Consider the following 16,530-nt stretch of genomic DNA (forward strand, 5'->3'; position numbering starts at 1 on the left):
TTCTTAGCTCTCTCTCTTCAACTCAAGAATTGTGCCAGGCTCTACCTGGCTCCCCCTCCCTGTACCACTGCCTGGGAACTCTCTCAAGGCCATAAACTAGGGCACTTATAGGGCTCACCTCATTTGTTTCCCATCTATCAGGGATCATTGTCTTTTGTTGCTGATATCAATGTCTTAAAAATCGTTGTTTCATATATTTTGTCTGGGATTTTTTGTTTCAGGCAGAAGTGTAATTCTGGTCCCTGTAACACTAGTATGGCCAGAAGTGGGAGTCCCTCCTTTAGTTTTATTCATGTCCAAGTCTCTCCTCATTTCTATTGTTTTCTTCAACCCATGAATTATTTAGAAATGTGTGTTTAATTTCCAAATGTATGTGTTTGTTAGCTAACTTGAATTCTATCCTAACTGCATTACGATCAGTGTAGAGGACATTTTGCTGCACTGTCTGGATTCCCCTGGATTGTCCCCCTCCCCGCCCCAGCTTACTAGAGGGGCAGGCTGAAAGCCCTCAACTGTCAGCCAGCTCCAGGCATTCTCTTCAGCTGAAGAAGTCTACCTCCCCCAAGATCATGCTTCCCCCACCTTCAGGGTAGCGCGGTAGAGCTTGTGTTCAAGGACTGGTCAGTGAAGAGGCATAAAGGCCCAGACCTCTCACTTCAAGTTTGGGCAGTTTTGAAAGGCGATGCCAGTCTGAGTCTGAAGGCAACAAAGGCAACAAAGGCAACTCTGTGACTGCCACACAGCTAACTTCTCTGTCTGCTAATCCTGCTTTCTTTGCTCTCCCTCAGGTGTTAATCCCAATAACACTCTCCAATAAATTTGCTGCGTTATCCTCTCTCTGAGTTTACATCTTGAAAAGCTCAACTTAAAACAATTAGATAACTCAATTTTTAAAAATTTGCTAAATTTTAAATAACTGTTCTATGTGTAATTGGAAATGTACATACCTAATTTTATATTATTTTCTTGGTATAGTGTTTCCCAAATTTGAACCCTAAATTACTATGAGGATTGACTCATGACTACGAATAATTAGGGAAACTGTTATTTTCCACTTAAATCCCAGGAGAAGTCCCACAAGCTTCCTTGATGTCTTCCTCTGCTCTTAGGTGACTTTTCTAATGCATGCTTTCACTGAGGATGTAGCCCTGTAAACATCTGCGCTTCTTCTGGAGACCCTAGTTCCAATTCTCCACCTCTCGCAAGCCCAAGGACTCAAATCCTGCCCTCGTGGCTGATAAAATCTAAGTCCCTTGGTGACCAAGATCACCAAACTGCCTCACGGCACCCACGGCATCATCACCCACTTACCTTGCTGGCTTCCACTTCTTCATTTTAGGCTCCAAGGATTTACTTCACTTTCTTGAAAGCCTTTTAAAAGCATGTTTAAGTTTTATCCAGCATTTCTAGGTTGTTGTGTAGTGAAAGGGCTCTATGATGATCTATCTTGCCATATTGTTCTCTTACACTTTTTAAAAACATGAATCTCAGCTCAATTCTGTGGTTAAAGCAACAGTGCAGATGTGACAGCATTTTCTCTCAGGCTCAGTAAACTGCTTGCTAATTTATCAAGATTATACAAACTTTGGTTTATATCTCAATAATTTTGTGATTTATAGGTTCTTTTGAGGGAAAATGAACAATCATTATAAAAATAGTTATGTAAAGAGTCAAGACTCCTAATGGAAAATTTTCTTCAATCCCCACTGTGAAAGTTTTGTTTTATATAGCTTCCTAGGCCCTGTTCCAGATATGTTGATTTGGTGGACCTGGGAAATTTATCTGTATGATGAATTACCTCTTGAGATTCCCAGATTTAGAGTTCACTGGCCTTAGCTTCAGAGAATGGTTACAGCTTTTGCATGTCTACAGTCCACACAAATTATGCCACATGGATTTGAAAAGGCCGGTGGGAGGAGTGAGAACTAGTCAGGTCCTGTATGCGTGTTGCCAGAAAGGAGTTTGCCATCTCCTTTTTCACCTCTCACAAACCTACCTTCTGGAGCAGAAATGGACTTCAGGGAACATGGCTGGTTTTATACAGCCAACTGAGAGCTACATAGTAGTACGGGTTTGAAACACAGATAAGGCCAGAGAGGAGGAGTAGGACAATAACTGGCTGTATAAGTCCTCTAAGGAAATAAGAGAAGGACACTTTTAATGGCTAGAGAGCTCTCATTTATGTACTATGAGTATGAAAATAATAAGCTTCATGTTCTGTTTGAATCAGAAACAAACCAGAATCACTTCTTCATTCCCATAACAGCACTTAAAGTAAAGCAGATTGAACTGTTTTCTTCCCACTCTGAACAAAGGCAGGAAGCAAAAAGAAAAAATTCAGTGATATTTATAAGTAAATAACAACAGATATTTATTGGAGGAATTATAACTATTTCCTGCAAAAACAATTTTATGACTCTAGTTTTATAACATCAGAGGTGGTTAAAGATAGTCTAGTTTCTAAAAACAATCCAACAATATAAGCATACTATTTTATTTATATTGAACGGAAAAAAAATCAAAAAAGGAAGTCTCTCAGTAAGGATACGGAGCTGAAATGAAATTTAGTCTTATGGGTTTTATATGCAACAGAATTATTCAGCTATTTAAAGCTCTTTTTTGTTTCAGTTTTCTTCTCAGTTCCATGTAAGACCTAACACAGTACACACCATGAATGAAAAATATAAGTCTGGGGAGACACTTTCCTCTCTGCAGGATTCTTTGTCTTTCGTATTTCCCTTTAATCAAGCCTATATAAAGTAAGAATTTATTTCACACTTTTCTCTCAACTAAAAAGAGACATATATATTTGTATTCCACACAAGAGCAATTCTACACAATTAGGATGTCTGTGGCTAAAAATATTGCTTCTTCATATTCCTTAGGAATATTCAGGGTACTAAAACATAATTGAATAAATGTGAATGCACAAGAAGTCAGTAGATGACAAGAACAGGGATTTCAAATGAGCTGGGCTTTTGGTGGAAAATAGAGAAGAAATGGCAGTAGAGAGAGGTAAATGGGTTGAGGGAGACAAAAACTAGCAATTGAGGGACTGCGGGGGAAGCACACCATTAGGGAACAGCCAGGTTTCCATTAGAACAGGAAGTTGAAAAGAACACATTCAAAGAGACAGACCCTGAATTCCAGAGTGCATCATGAAAGGGCTTGAAAGGATGGTAAGAACTGCAGAATTAAACTCTGACTGAAGGAAACAGCTGATAGTCTTGAAAAACTCCTAGAGGAAGGTAGGTGATGAGTTCAAATTATATTGCATGATATTTATCTGAAAGGGTACAGGGACCAATTGTCAATGTTTACTCTTGCAGCTCAAGACAGGTATCAGCCTAGAAGATGGGTGAGGGCCTCCTCAAGGGTCTAGGATCTTTGCTTGCCTAGGGCAAGAAATGTGAAGATCTGTATTCAGATCTCTGGGTTTGAGAAGACATGATATCCTTCCTAGAAGGTACTTACTCTTGAAGATTACAAAGTCATCTAAGAAAGCGTATTTGAAGAAACAAGTTCAGACACTAGAACACAGTGATGGGAAATGTTTTGGTCAGAGAATACCTCCTCAGCAATATAGGAAGCATCAATAACTCTGCTCAGCAATAATAAATGCTCAAAAAAAAAAAAAAAAATTCCCTGACAGGCACACTCAAAGCTAACCGCCTGTTTTCTTTTCTTTTTATTGAGGTCACATTAGTTTATAACATTATATAAACTTCAGATGTACATTGTATTTCAACTTCTGTATAGACTCTCATCATGTTCACAACCAAAAGACTAGTTGCCTAATTGCCTGTTTTCGTAAAGCAGTTTTGGCAGGGCCAGTAGACAATCATGAGTAGTTTCCACATAGCAAATCAGCAGGTGAGGATGGCTGGCATGACAAAAGGCATGGAACACTAACTAGAAACCCCTTCTAAAATTTTAACAGTACACACAAGGGAAGAATGATGGATGTGGCTTACTGCTGCAGTTTTGTTTAGTCACTGCCACATGTGGGTTACCCTAGCCTCATGTCCACCCAGACTCTTGGGGGAGTGCCCACCCAAGAGTGACCATGTCAACAGTCCTATCCCCTGAATCTGTTCCAGAGCCTCCAAACCTTGCTTTGAATAACTATGCAAAGAGGGACTGTTATATCACAAAATTATATGTAAGCCACTTCCTATCAAAATAGGGCAAAACTAAACAATCCCTTTTCACAGACAGACCCTTCACACCTTCCCCTTGCTTCTTTCCAGTAACAGCAAGGAAGAAATATATAATCCTCAAAACTAAATTATGAGGTGCAGAAATAGGCCCTAAATCTAACTTCCTTATGAAGCCACGATCAAATAATTGTCCAGATACAATCACCTTTCATAGAAGTGGCTACCCAGGAGAATCCTAACTGGTCTCCCACTCACATGTAGAACCACCACGATGGGTAGAGACACTTTGGTGTAATAAAGAAGGCAAGGACTTGGAAGTCAGATCCGAGTTCAGTCTTGGCTCCAACCACTTACTAGCCAGTCACCTAACCTCACTGAGACTCAAGTTTCTTGTACAAATATTATCAGGATTGAATGGGATAACATATCCTCAATAATTCTGGAAACAATAAAGCACTATGTGCATAAGACAAATGGCATTAAGCTTAGGGATTCACTGTATAAAAAGAAAAACTGGCTGAGTTAAGAATGGGCAGAGTCTAGGTGCTCCCAGATGGATTTTAAGCTAAGGACTTGAAAAGCAGAGGAAGCTAGTAAGCACCTGTAGAATTGACTGCTCAGCATTCCTCCCTTCTTCTGGGAAAGGTTTTCTCAACAATAAGAGAAAGGAACCTTCAGAAGAGGAAGCCTCAGCACCTTTCCTCACTTCCCGACTCTGAAGGAGTGTGTGAAGAAAGTAGCTTGCAGCAGCGACCACCATCTTGTAACCAAAGTTGCAAAAAATGAAAGACAATATGTTGAAAATTATGGAGTTAATGTGGAAATCTGATGAAGTGCTAAGTTGCCAAATCAAATTTGGAAGTGCTTACCTCTAGACTTCTTCTTATGTAAACATTAGTGTCCCTTTTTTTTTTTTTAAAGATTGGCACCTGAGCTAACAACTGTTGCCAATCTTTTTTTTTTTTGCTTTATCTACCCAAATCCCCCGGTACATAGTTGTATACTTTAGTTGTGGGACCTTCTAGTTGTGGCCTGTGGGATGCCGCGTTAGCACGGCCTGATGGGCGGTGCCATTGCGCGCGAACTTAACCACTCGGCCGTGGGGCCAGCCCTAAGATTAGTGTTCTTAAGGTTTAAGTTACTAGTACTTGGTATTGTGTTCATTACACTTTAAAATATCCTAAATGCCACCTTAGCTAAAACTTTCCATGAATCACTCTCACTAAGTGTTTAGAAATACTGCTCCAATGTCCTCTATTTAAGCTATTATGATTTTCCATGTGCTGGGCTTATCACACATTCCAGGCATTATCTCATTTAATCCTTACAACAACCCTGTGAGGTAGGTAGTTATTCCCTTTCTACAGATAGTATGAGGCTCAGAGCAGTTAAGTGACTTGAAAACTGACAAGCTAGTGCATGGCAGATCTGAGATTAGAACACATGTCTCTGACCCCAAAGTCTGCACCTTTCAGCTACTAAACCCTACATAACATGTGAAGGCAGAGTCTTCCCCCAATTTTAGATTATGCTGACTGTATTTCTTTAAAGGTTATGAACTGCAATTGTTTCAATTTCATAGGAGACATTTTTTCTTGCTTTGTAGACATATATTGAAAAGATGGAGCTAAGTTTTTCTCTATTATTTGCATATCCTTCTACAACTGTCAAAGATGAGGATGTAGTAAATTTTTGCTGTGTTCTTTTAATCTAACAGTGATCAAGTACATGAATTATGCGTTGTGTTAACAACTGTAAAGTCAGCTTATCTTAAAACTGCAAAAGACCAACAACTGGTATTTATGATTTAATAAACAGGAAACAAAGCTCTAAAAGGAAGTGACTTGCTCATGGTTCCACTGCTACTAAGTGCCAGTATTAGGGTGCAATCCCAGGATTTTTGAGTCTATGTTCTATGTGCTTTTTATAACACTGTTGAGTGAAAATGAGGATGTACTCATTGCATTTTAAAAATATTGTAACTTTCCGGAATATAAAAGTAGTACATTCTCATTGTAGAAAATCCAAAAAGCATAGAAAAGTATAAAGAAGAAAATAGAAATCACCTATAATCCTATCACCCAGAGATAATCAGTTAATGTTTTGGTTTGGTATTATTTCATTCCCATTCCTTTCCAATGCGTAAATGTTTTAAAAAATTTGGATCATACTTCATTGTTTTTTCTTTATCTTCCATTTTTCCAAATCATTTCCCTCATGGCATTAAATATGCTTTAAAAAGGTTTACAATGGCCGCAAGACCATCATTCATTTAAACCCTGTACTGTTAAAATCTAGTTTTCTTCTTTCAGTTATATATGATGCTGGCATGAATATCCCTTCTGTTAATCTTTGTCTACTTCTCATTACTTTCCCTGTATGGATTCTTAGAAATAGAATTAAAGTTGATGATACTGAAAAACTGCTTTTCCAAAAGGTAGCAATTAGTCCTACTACCAACAATACATGTTATTTATGAGGTTTCTTTCTCCTCATTATGTTTTCTCTGGTGTTGAATAAGTTGTGAGCTATAACGATAGGCTTTCCCACACTCACTACATTTATAGGGTTTCTCCTTAGTGTGGGTTCTCAAATGTAAAATAACTTGAGAAGTCTGCCTGAAGGTTTTCCCACATTCGTTACATTTATAGGGTTTCTCTCCAGTGTGAACTCTCTGATGATCAATAAGGTTTCGATTAGAAGTAAACGCTTTCCCACACTCGTTGCATTTGTAAGGTTTCTCTCTACGATGAAGTCTCTGATGTTCATTAAGGGTCTTCCTTAAGATGAAAGCTTTTCCACACTCATCACATTCATAAGGCTTCTCCCCAGTGTGAATTCTCTGATGGTCCATAATCTTTGTATTAGAAACACATGTTTTCCCACACTCTTTACATTTGTAAACTTTTTTTCCTTTGTGCATCTTCTGATGTTGAGTAAGGTTTGAACTACGGCTAAAAGCTTTCCCACACTCGATACAAGTGTAGGGCTTCTCCCCAGTGTGAACTCTGTGATGTGAAATAAGACCTGAACTCCGACTAAAGGCTTTCCCACACTCCTTACATTCATAAGTTTTCTCCCCACTGTGGACTCCCTGGTGCCGAATGAGGTGTGACTTACCACTGAAAGATTTCCCACATTCACTGCATGTGTAGGGCTTCAGTCCAGTGTGGATTCTCCGATGAACAACAAGGTTGGAGCTATGACTGAAGGCTTTTCCACACTCCTTACACTTATAGGGTTTCTCCCCTGTGTGGATTCGCTCATGTACTGTAAGGTTGGCACTCTGACTAAAGGCTTTCCCACACTCAGTACATACATACTGTCTCTTTTCAGCCTGAAATTTCTCGTCTGTAGCAGGGTCAGAGAACTGACTACCATCTTTTTCAGATTCTTGGTCACTCACTTCTATGAGTGTTTTATTAAGTGTCTTATGTTTGAAGTTTCTCATCTTTCTCCTCATTTTCTCTTTCTTGGGGCATCACAGTGGCCTGTTGAATCTTCTCTTTCCCTTCAGAGCAGCTTTCTAAATTTTGACTTCCTTGGCAAACCTCTGTGAAGTTCTCTTAAAAGTACGAGATTCTGATTTTTCAGGGATGATACTTTGGAATCAATACCTCCTCAGTTCCAGTTTCAGCATCTGACAGAAGAAACAGAAATTGTACATGTCACCTGTTCTATATATTAGAGGAAGGAGAATTATCCAAGGATGACAATCTGTGGTAGACCACAGGGTTTCACATGGAAGAGTTAAGTGTTCAAAGGCAGGGGGAACTGATCAAAAAAGATGAGAAAAATGAGGTTAGACATAGAGACCAAGGTACAGCCTTATGGAAAGCCAGGGCTAACAGGAGCCCAACAGGTCTAACATCAGAATGAGCAAAGACTAGTACAAAATCCACCCTGGTTTCTTCCTGTCTCATGCTCTACTCCTAGAATTAGGGCCATTTAACTCCTAATCTGGTCCCTAGAAAAAACACACTGAAAGATGCTTAGTTCAGTAGCTCAATGACTACTCTTCAGATCAATTTGACTTTTACTTCTTGCTGACCTATTCCCCTAGTACCAGTAATATAGTCACTGGCACAAGATAGGTGCTCAAGAATTGTTTTACAGAATAGCAATTGGGATTCAGTCTTAGGGTATGACTAAGATTTTGGTTTTTTGCTCTAGTCCAGGCACTAGGCCCCTGTCTACATCCCTTGTTCTTACACTCTGTCTTGATAGGGGTAACATAATTCTTCCAATATTGGAGCCTAGACACATCATAGCCTACTCTGTAGATGCCAGTCTATAACTAGATCCAGTCGTAGGTGCTAGTTCAGTCTGTCTGCTTTTCACAAGCTGTTACTCGGACAGACCGAGTCTACTGGGTGGACCTGAGAGGCTGAACTGGGGACAGGGTTCATTAAAGCACGGAAGGGGAAACTCTGATAGGACCTTGCATGGCATAAGGGTAAAGTATCTAAAGATGGCAAAAGGGTGAGAGGAGAGGACAGCACAACCAAGAAGGGCTGATACATGAAACCAATGTCAAGAATGAGCAGGAGTTTCCCAACTGGTTTGACGTGAAACTCTGGACATAGAGATAACCCTAGCTGACCTCAAATCTAGAGGTAGCTGGGTCATAAAAGAAAACTGAAAGATGACTCCATGATACTAACACATGACTAATTTTCCTTTTACTATGTTCTTTTTCAGACTTGTCCATGTCCATAGTTATACAGTTATAAATATACAGTAGATATAATTTTGCATCCTACTTCTTCCACTTAATTTTTATAAGTATTTTCATACATTGCTATATAATTTTCATATGATCATTTTATGACTACACCACCAATTGAATTCATTATAATTTATCTACAGTTTTGCTGGTGTTGGACATTTCTGTTGTTCCCCGAGGTTAACCTCTATCAATAATGCTATCACAATCATTTTATACATATAAAGTTTTTTTCCTATTGAAATATATCCCTAGGATAAAAGTTCCACAAGTGAGTGATTGGGTCAGATGGAATGAAATCGTTTTGCAGTATTACCTACTGCTTTTCAAAAAAGTCTGACCAGTTTCCATTGTCTCATAGCTTCTTGATAAATTGAGACACACTCTCTGAAGGAGGAGATATCCAGTGTTGAGTGCTCAAGAGAAGCAAGAAGAGAAAAGAACTGTGGAGGTTGGAGTTCACATCTCAGAAGTGCGGGTCCACTGATGCCATACACAGGCACAAATACAGACTCACACCCAAGATATGAAGGGTAGGCAGACAAAATGGTGGGGGAGGGTCGATTCTTGCCAGGATCCTGAGCACATTCCTATCTTGCTGCTGGTACCTCTCCTAATCAAATAGAAGGAAGCAGGTGGGGGAAACTCAGTGAGAACCCAGGGGACTACAGAGCAAAGTGGGATAGCAAGTGAAGCCACCTCCAGAGAAAGTTGATGGTTCTTTCTGAGTTTTCTTTTCCATTTTTCTTCTTCTCTGAAACTTTCCTTTCTCTTTATATATTTCTTATACTAGTAATTATTGAGCACTCTACCCTATACACATTTCTGTTCTGGGTCTAATACAGGGAAAATTTTAAAAAGCATTGTTGCAGAAAAGAAGAAAATAACTATCGTGGGATGAATAAATGAGTGAATGAACAGGTGGACAAGGTTATATATTTACTGTTATGAAGGCCTCTCATTGTGCGGGCAAATTGTCTTCTGCTAACCTGTATTATTTCTTAATTCTTCTTACAGTATTACTTATGGAAAAGCTGGGAAATGACTTTAGACGAACAGATTCCCATAATTACTAGAACAAAGAATTTTAGAGATTCAGAATGAGACAATGCCTTGAAGCCAGTCACTGGATGTCTTATTTCTAGGCATGGCCTATCTGAAGCTCCCCAGTTAGCTAGTGCACCAACTATTCTACCCTTAAAGGCTGGTATGGGAAACATCAATCTCATGGCCTTCCGGGAAGAGGTGTCCAGGGAAAATGTTAATAACCAGGTATTTACATGGCTCTGTCACAAAGCAATAAATATCATTATTGAATGCAAAAAGAAAAAAAAAAGCATTGTTATGTACTGAATGCGTCCCCCAACCCCCAAATTCATATGTTGAAGCCCTAACCCCCAACGTGACTATATTTGGAGATGTGACCTCTAAGGAGGTAATTAAGGTTAAATGAGGTCATAAGGTTGGGGCCTTAATCTGACAGGATTAGTGTATCCTTATAAGAAGACATAGGAGAGAGCTCACATGAAGAAGGTAGTCATCTACAAGCCAGGAAGAGAGTCCCCACCAGAAACCAAATCAGCTGGTCGCCTTGATTTTGGACTTCCAGTCTCCAGAACTGTGAGAAAGTCAAGGTCTGTTGTTTAAGCCACCCGGTCTATGGTATTTTGTTATGGCAGCCCAAGCAGACTAATATAAGCATGAAATATCATACCTACCTTTAAGGAGCTTACAATGGAGTAAATGGCAAAACGGGAGAGCAATTATAAACTTACAAAGTACCCAATCAGGAGACGAAGGGGGCCAGGGGAGGGAGTGATTACTGGGGCTTGGACTGCTTGGGGAAAGGTGCTTTAAAAATGCAAAACTTTGGCAGAGCCCCAGAGGGTAAGCAGGAATTGTTTCTCAAAAGGAAGTCTGCACAGGGCCAGTGTACTCAGAAATAAGCCGGAGACTACCCCATCACATAGGTTCACGAGGGCAGGGATTTTGTCCATTTCGTTCAGCATTGTGTGCTTAGCTCCTAGCACAGTTCCAGCTACATAGCAAGCACTCAAAAAAAATTTTTGGTGAATGAACAAATGAAGGAATGAAAGAATCAAGTTGCCTGAAGTGATACGAGCCAGAACACTGAAATTATGGGGCAAAAAATACGGATATAATTTGATGATCAATGGGAAACAAGTTCTAAACAAAAGAGTGAAATCTATCCTTAAATTTCTTTCCCCACTCCATATTCTTTTTTCTACCTTGCTATTCTCCTCTCTTGTTACTTTCCTTCTCATTCTCACTTATCAAGAATATAGTTTTTCAAGCATTACCATTCATTTCTGCTAGTCTCCATACTTCCCTCCACCCCTCAGCACTAACTGTTTTTCTCAGCTTCATGAAGTGGAAAACAGAGGAGAGAGGCATCTGGGGTATCCCATGAAGAGTAAATTGAGAGAAATAAAAAGAAAGAATCCAAGAAATGCCACCTAGGAGTACAGTGATCATATATTCTAGTTTTCCCAGAAGAGTGCTGCTTTATACCTGCTATTCCAGCATCATTATTAATAGTGGTCCCCTTAACTCACAAAAGTATCCCAATTTGGACAATAAATTTTGTATCATCCTACCCAGGAAAAGAATGCTTTAGGAAGACTAGCCCAGATAGATTAGAGGTGAAAAAAAGAATGGAGGAAGGGAAATGAGTTGGGAGACAACTTTAGGAATGCAGTATGGGTGACCATTAGAGGGTTTGCCACATTCTATGCGCCCAATAAATGTTTGTTGAATGAATGAGACAGCAAGACCGTGGTCCAGAATAATGACAGGACAGAGAACAATGAAGTCCAGGTATTTGCAGGAAAGTGTGTGCATATATCAGATTGGATATAGACAATGACTGAAGGAAAGAATTCAGGGTCATCAGGTCTGAATATCAAGAATGGTACCATCACTAAGAAAGATGGAGATGTAGGAAAACACTTTAGACAAGAGGAGGAAAAATATGTCAGGAATGCAAATTTGAGAATAAGACAGAGGGGAGAGGAAGTCATGAAAATGTACAAGCTTGCTGAGCTAGAGATTTTGTTTAGAAGGACAGGTAGGGAGAAAGAGAAATGCATAAGGATGCGCTGTAAGGAAGGATAGGGTGGGTCTGGGGGACCTGAGGAGGCAGCAAGACTTGTAAAGAGATCAGGGAGGACCGAGTCTGAGGAGAGTCTGATCAAGAGAAAACATACATATTTGCTCTTTGTCTGACTGGATGGGAAATTCCCTCAGAAATCCTGGAAGAATTCCCAGGCACTAGGAAGGTGGAGTCTTGGCTGGAGAAGTAGGAGAAGGGACAGATGAGGCCATAAGGCCAACAGGACACTAGGGTATCCAGGCAACTGTGCACAAAAGCACAATCTCAGACAACTGGATGGATGAGATGGATGAGGCCCCACAGATCTCTGACCCACAAATCCCTGAGACTGATGGGTGAGTGCTCTCATCTCATGACCACCATTCCTTTCAGGCTGCGAGGAGCTCACAAAGGTCTGAGTCCTATTCCCAGAGAGAAAGAGGTTTTACCTGGGCTAGGTTGTATTCCTTTAATTCGCCAGCATCACCTGCCTTTTCAGGTCCCTCTGAGCAGTGGTCACATGGTCCTTGGTTATTAATTAGCTGCAATGAAGTGAGGAATAAGAGGTAATACCTGAAAATAAATTCCAGAGAGACAGATGAGTGAAATGTAAAAATTGAAAGGAAAAAAAAAGAACTAGAAGAAAATATCAGGGGACTACTTGATCTCAGGGAGAAAGGCCTAAGCCTTAAGCCTAAAACAAAGGCTGACACCGTAAAAGAAAAGCTGATAGGTTTGACCATATAAAAATTTCTATACTTCAAAAAAGCACTGTAACAAATCTGTAATATAAACTAGAGTTGACTTATACTAGAATTATTTGTATGTATGTCTGTGTCACTCCTCCTCACATGTACACATTGAACTGTAAGCCCCAGAGAGCAGGGACCATGATACTCCTATGTGGATCCCACACAGTGCCTGGCACAAAGAGGGCTCAGTAAATGCTGTTTGATTTGAAATGTTAAACAAGTTCAGGATTGTATCTAATTCTATTCTGGGTGTAGGGATGGTAAGAAGTACATCTTCCACACATGACCACCACCATGCCTCCTCCAACTGTCCATCCCTTTTGCTCGTCATATTGTCTGAACACCATGACAGTATATTTGCATTCTTGGCAATTCTGTCTCAACAAGGCCATCCAAGGGCCTAAATTTGCTGAGATTGACTTAGTCCAACTACTTAGGAGATTCTCAGAATGTTAGAGCTAGAAGGAATCTCCTAGACCTCCCAGTCTCATATCAAAATGTAGAGACGGGGAAACTGGAACTTAGAGGAGAACTGGGACTCAGGTCCAAGTCTCCTGACTCCTGACACCCAAATTTGAATTCTATTACATCAACCTTCCTCCCATCCCGAAACTCTACTTCTCCAGGTCCAAAGCCCCCCCACTCCCCCCAACTTCGCTGCCTCTCCGCTCCTCGACAGCCATCCAAAAATGCTCCCTTTCAGCCCTGGTCCCCATAATCTCTAGCAGGCAAGATCCCTGTCCCCAGACTAACTTCACAGTATAGGTCTCACCTACCCAGCACAGACAGCCTCACTCCAACGGATCTGCCCAGCACAGATTTTGCCTCTCTTCCTCGGGTTTGGTGAGGAAGTTCCTAATAGGGTCTTGAATCACTGTAAACAGATAAAAATAACTGACTTCTTTGAGAGCTCAACTCCAAGGGGACACTCAGGGCACTGTCCCATCCCAGGGTAACTTCGCTTCCTATAGAACTGTGAGTAGTAAGGATGATCATTCCCATTTTAATGATGAGGAAATGAACCTCCCAGAGATGGAACATCTTGCTGAAAGCCGTATGGCTAGTGAGAGACAAGTCTTCTGTGCCTGAAGGAAATCCTCATTCCATTACGCCAGAGTCGTCCTTTCACCTGTTCTGTTGATATCTAAAAGTCTCCATATTCTCCTCTAACTGCAAAATGCATTCCAACTGCAATCCAGCTTTCTAGGGAAAGACTGCAGAAGGGGAATGAGAAGGGAACTTTGCTGACTCAAGCGTCTTTAGAGAGACAGGAAGAAATAAGGCTTTAAAGGGATACCAGGAGAATTTTTTTATGATTACCCATCCCTTAGGATTACTAGGCCTCAAAATCTGTTCTGTTTCCCCCTCCAGACTCCTAGACCCTGCTTCTAACCCTTCAAGCTTGTTTCATTTCTTCCCTACCAAAATATAGCTCCGTCTTGTACACAACTGTAATCCCAGGACCTAGCACACTAATAGGAAGGTACTCAATAAGTATTTGTTGAATGAGTGAATGAATGAGTAACCTTGGGCAAGACCCTGCCCGCCTCTCTGGATCCGTTTCCTCACTTGGAACACAGGGGCGATCTGACTTGTGATCTGAGTCAAATACTCAGGGGTCGTGGAGTCCTGAGAGCCTGGGCCAGACTTCGACCTCTATCACCAGGGACCCACTGGCTAGGGGCGGGGATGACACAGTTCTGTCACTACTCAGCACGGTCGAGGCGAGCAGCTACGCCGAGCGGCAGACGAGACCCAAGACAAAGGGGCAGCGCCGAAATAGGGGAGGGGAGGCCCGCAACGACCCTTGAGCTGCCGCGTCCCCGTCTCCGCAGCGGGCATCCGCAAACGAGACCTGGCTCTGGCCTGTAGCCCCCGCCCACTCCCAGAACCCGGCCGAACCCCCACCCCAGGCTGCCACATACCCCTCACCGAAAGCGCCCGACCCACCTCTTGGAACAAAGCAGAGAAGGAACTACGTCACCGACCCCCTATTAACTCCCATCCTAGCGCTCCGGCCCCTCTAGGCACCCGGAGGTTTCTGCATCTCTGTGCCCCCGAGGCTGGAATCCTCCCGCCCTCTAGCGAGTCTGTCGGCTCGGAGAGCGCTGCGGCCCCGCCTCCCGCCCAGTTTCTGCCCTACCATTGGCTAGGAGAAAGAAAGGGTTTGGCGAGTTCAGCCAATAGGAGGAGGGTCCTAGAAGGGGTGGAGCCTGGGGACAGGTCTTGGTTAGCGCGGGAAGAGGAACCAATCAACTGCGCAGCCAGACAGCCTTCCTGGAACTGAGGCTCCCTGAAGTCATACCCTCCAGCTCTTGCTGCCGAGCGGAAACATCATCTTTCCCTCCACAGATCCCGTGCCTTTCAGCCTCAAAGCTATTATCGGCTACGGTCATCGACGGTATACAAACATACGTATCCAGTGCCCGCATCACTGTTCTAGGCTCTGCAGATACAGTAATGAAGAAAATGAACTCACTGCCCCATGAAGCTTACCTTCAAGTCGGGGGAGACAGTGATAAATAAATACGCAAAACATAGCAGTGAGTAAAAGGAGAGAGAGAGATGGTGGTGGGACTGTTTTACAGGTGACAGAGAAGGCAGAGACAGAAATGGAGTAACTGAGGCATGTGGGTTTCTGGGGAAGAGTGTTCCTGATACATGGAACATCACGAAGCAAAGGCCTTAAATCGGGGGGTAGGGGTGGGGACTGGGGGGCGTGCACATTTCTGGCCACAGGGCTTTGGATGTGTCCCGAATAAAACCGGAGGGTTTGGGGATTGAGGAGTGACATGGTCTTTTCTTTTTTTCTGCCACATGTTCAAAGATTTATTAGCTATCGTATATGAAAGGAGCCAAGAAACCTGTTTCCATAAATTCTGTTACTTTCTTGCTTTCAGTCCTTAGTCATTCTGATATAAACCTTGCACGAAAGTTTCACTCTATAACATTTTAAAATTTGCTCTGGCTGCTCCATTGAGAACAGCCTGAGGTGGGCAAGAGTAGAAGTAGAGAGATTAAGAGGCTACTGCAATATTCTAGATGAGAAATGATGGTGGCTTGGACTATCTTAGAAGTGATGGAGGTGATGAGAAATGGCTCTGCATATATTTTGAAGGCATGGCCAGCATGATTTGTTAATGAATTGGATGTTGGTTAAGGATGACTCCATGTGTATTGATCTGAGCAACTAGAATAAGATTGCCTTTTGGAAACAGAGTAGACAGAGAGAGGAACAGGTTTAGGGAAGAGGGATCAATAGTTTTGTTTTGGATGTGTTAAGTTAAAGACACCAATTAGACATCTGAAGGAAATGTCAAACAGGCTATTGGAATAGGAGTCAGGTGTTTGGTGAAGAAATCACACCTAGAGATGTAAATTTAGGAGGTGTCACTGTATAGGGCAGGATGGGATAATCTAGATTGAGATGTAAATTTAGGAGGTGTCACTGTATAGGGCAGGATAGGATAATCTAGATTGAGATGTAAATTTAGGAGGTGTCACTGTATAGGGCAGGATGGGATAATCTAGAGAATTACTGTAGATAAACAAGTTGCCTGAAGATTAAGCTTTGAAGCTCATCAATCAAAAAATATGTATTGAATACTTAAAGTAAACCAGGAGCTTTCTTATCCATCAGCTCATGTAGGCGGCACAACAACTCTACCACATTTTCTAGAGGCGACTGAAAAACAGATTCAGAGAAATAAGACCTACACAAGTTCACACTCCTAGCTGATGGTGGAAGTAGAATTCAGGAGCACAACAGTATTGCCTCTA

At 41.6% G+C, this 16,530-nt stretch overlaps 2 protein-coding genes across 5 annotated transcripts in view; both read right to left on the reverse strand.

Annotated features, from left to right (window-relative positions):
• Positions 1-5,845: 5,845 nt before the first annotated feature.
• Positions 5,846-7,623, reverse strand: ZNF660 (zinc finger protein 660). Its single transcript, XM_070237877.1, has one exon. The coding sequence runs from the start codon at positions 7,621-7,623 to the stop codon at positions 6,634-6,636; it is 990 nt and encodes a 329-aa protein (XP_070093978.1). The 3' UTR covers positions 5,846-6,633.
• ZKSCAN7 (zinc finger with KRAB and SCAN domains 7) overlaps positions 5,846-16,530 on the reverse strand; it is a 31,047-nt gene continuing 20,362 nt past the window's right edge. For 2 of the 4 annotated variants that reach the window (XR_011426936.1, XR_011426937.1), the window contains exons 6-8: positions 13,527-13,624; positions 12,448-12,571; positions 5,846-7,800 (exon numbers count right to left, since the gene is read on the reverse strand). Coding sequence is in view for 2 of the 4 variants with exons in the window: in XM_070237874.1 (XP_070093975.1) it covers positions 7,751-7,800 (50 nt within the window). In the remaining 2 variants the exon portion in view is untranslated. The remainder of the gene's footprint in view (positions 7,801-12,447; positions 12,572-13,526; positions 13,625-16,530) is intronic. The other 2 variants (XM_070237874.1, XM_070237875.1) reach the window with 1 other exon arrangement.

Source organism: Equus caballus, chromosome 16 (genome assembly GCF_041296265.1).
Source record: "Equus caballus isolate H_3958 breed thoroughbred chromosome 16, TB-T2T, whole genome shotgun sequence".
In the NCBI taxonomy this organism is placed as follows: domain Eukaryota; kingdom Metazoa; phylum Chordata; class Mammalia; order Perissodactyla; family Equidae; genus Equus; species Equus caballus.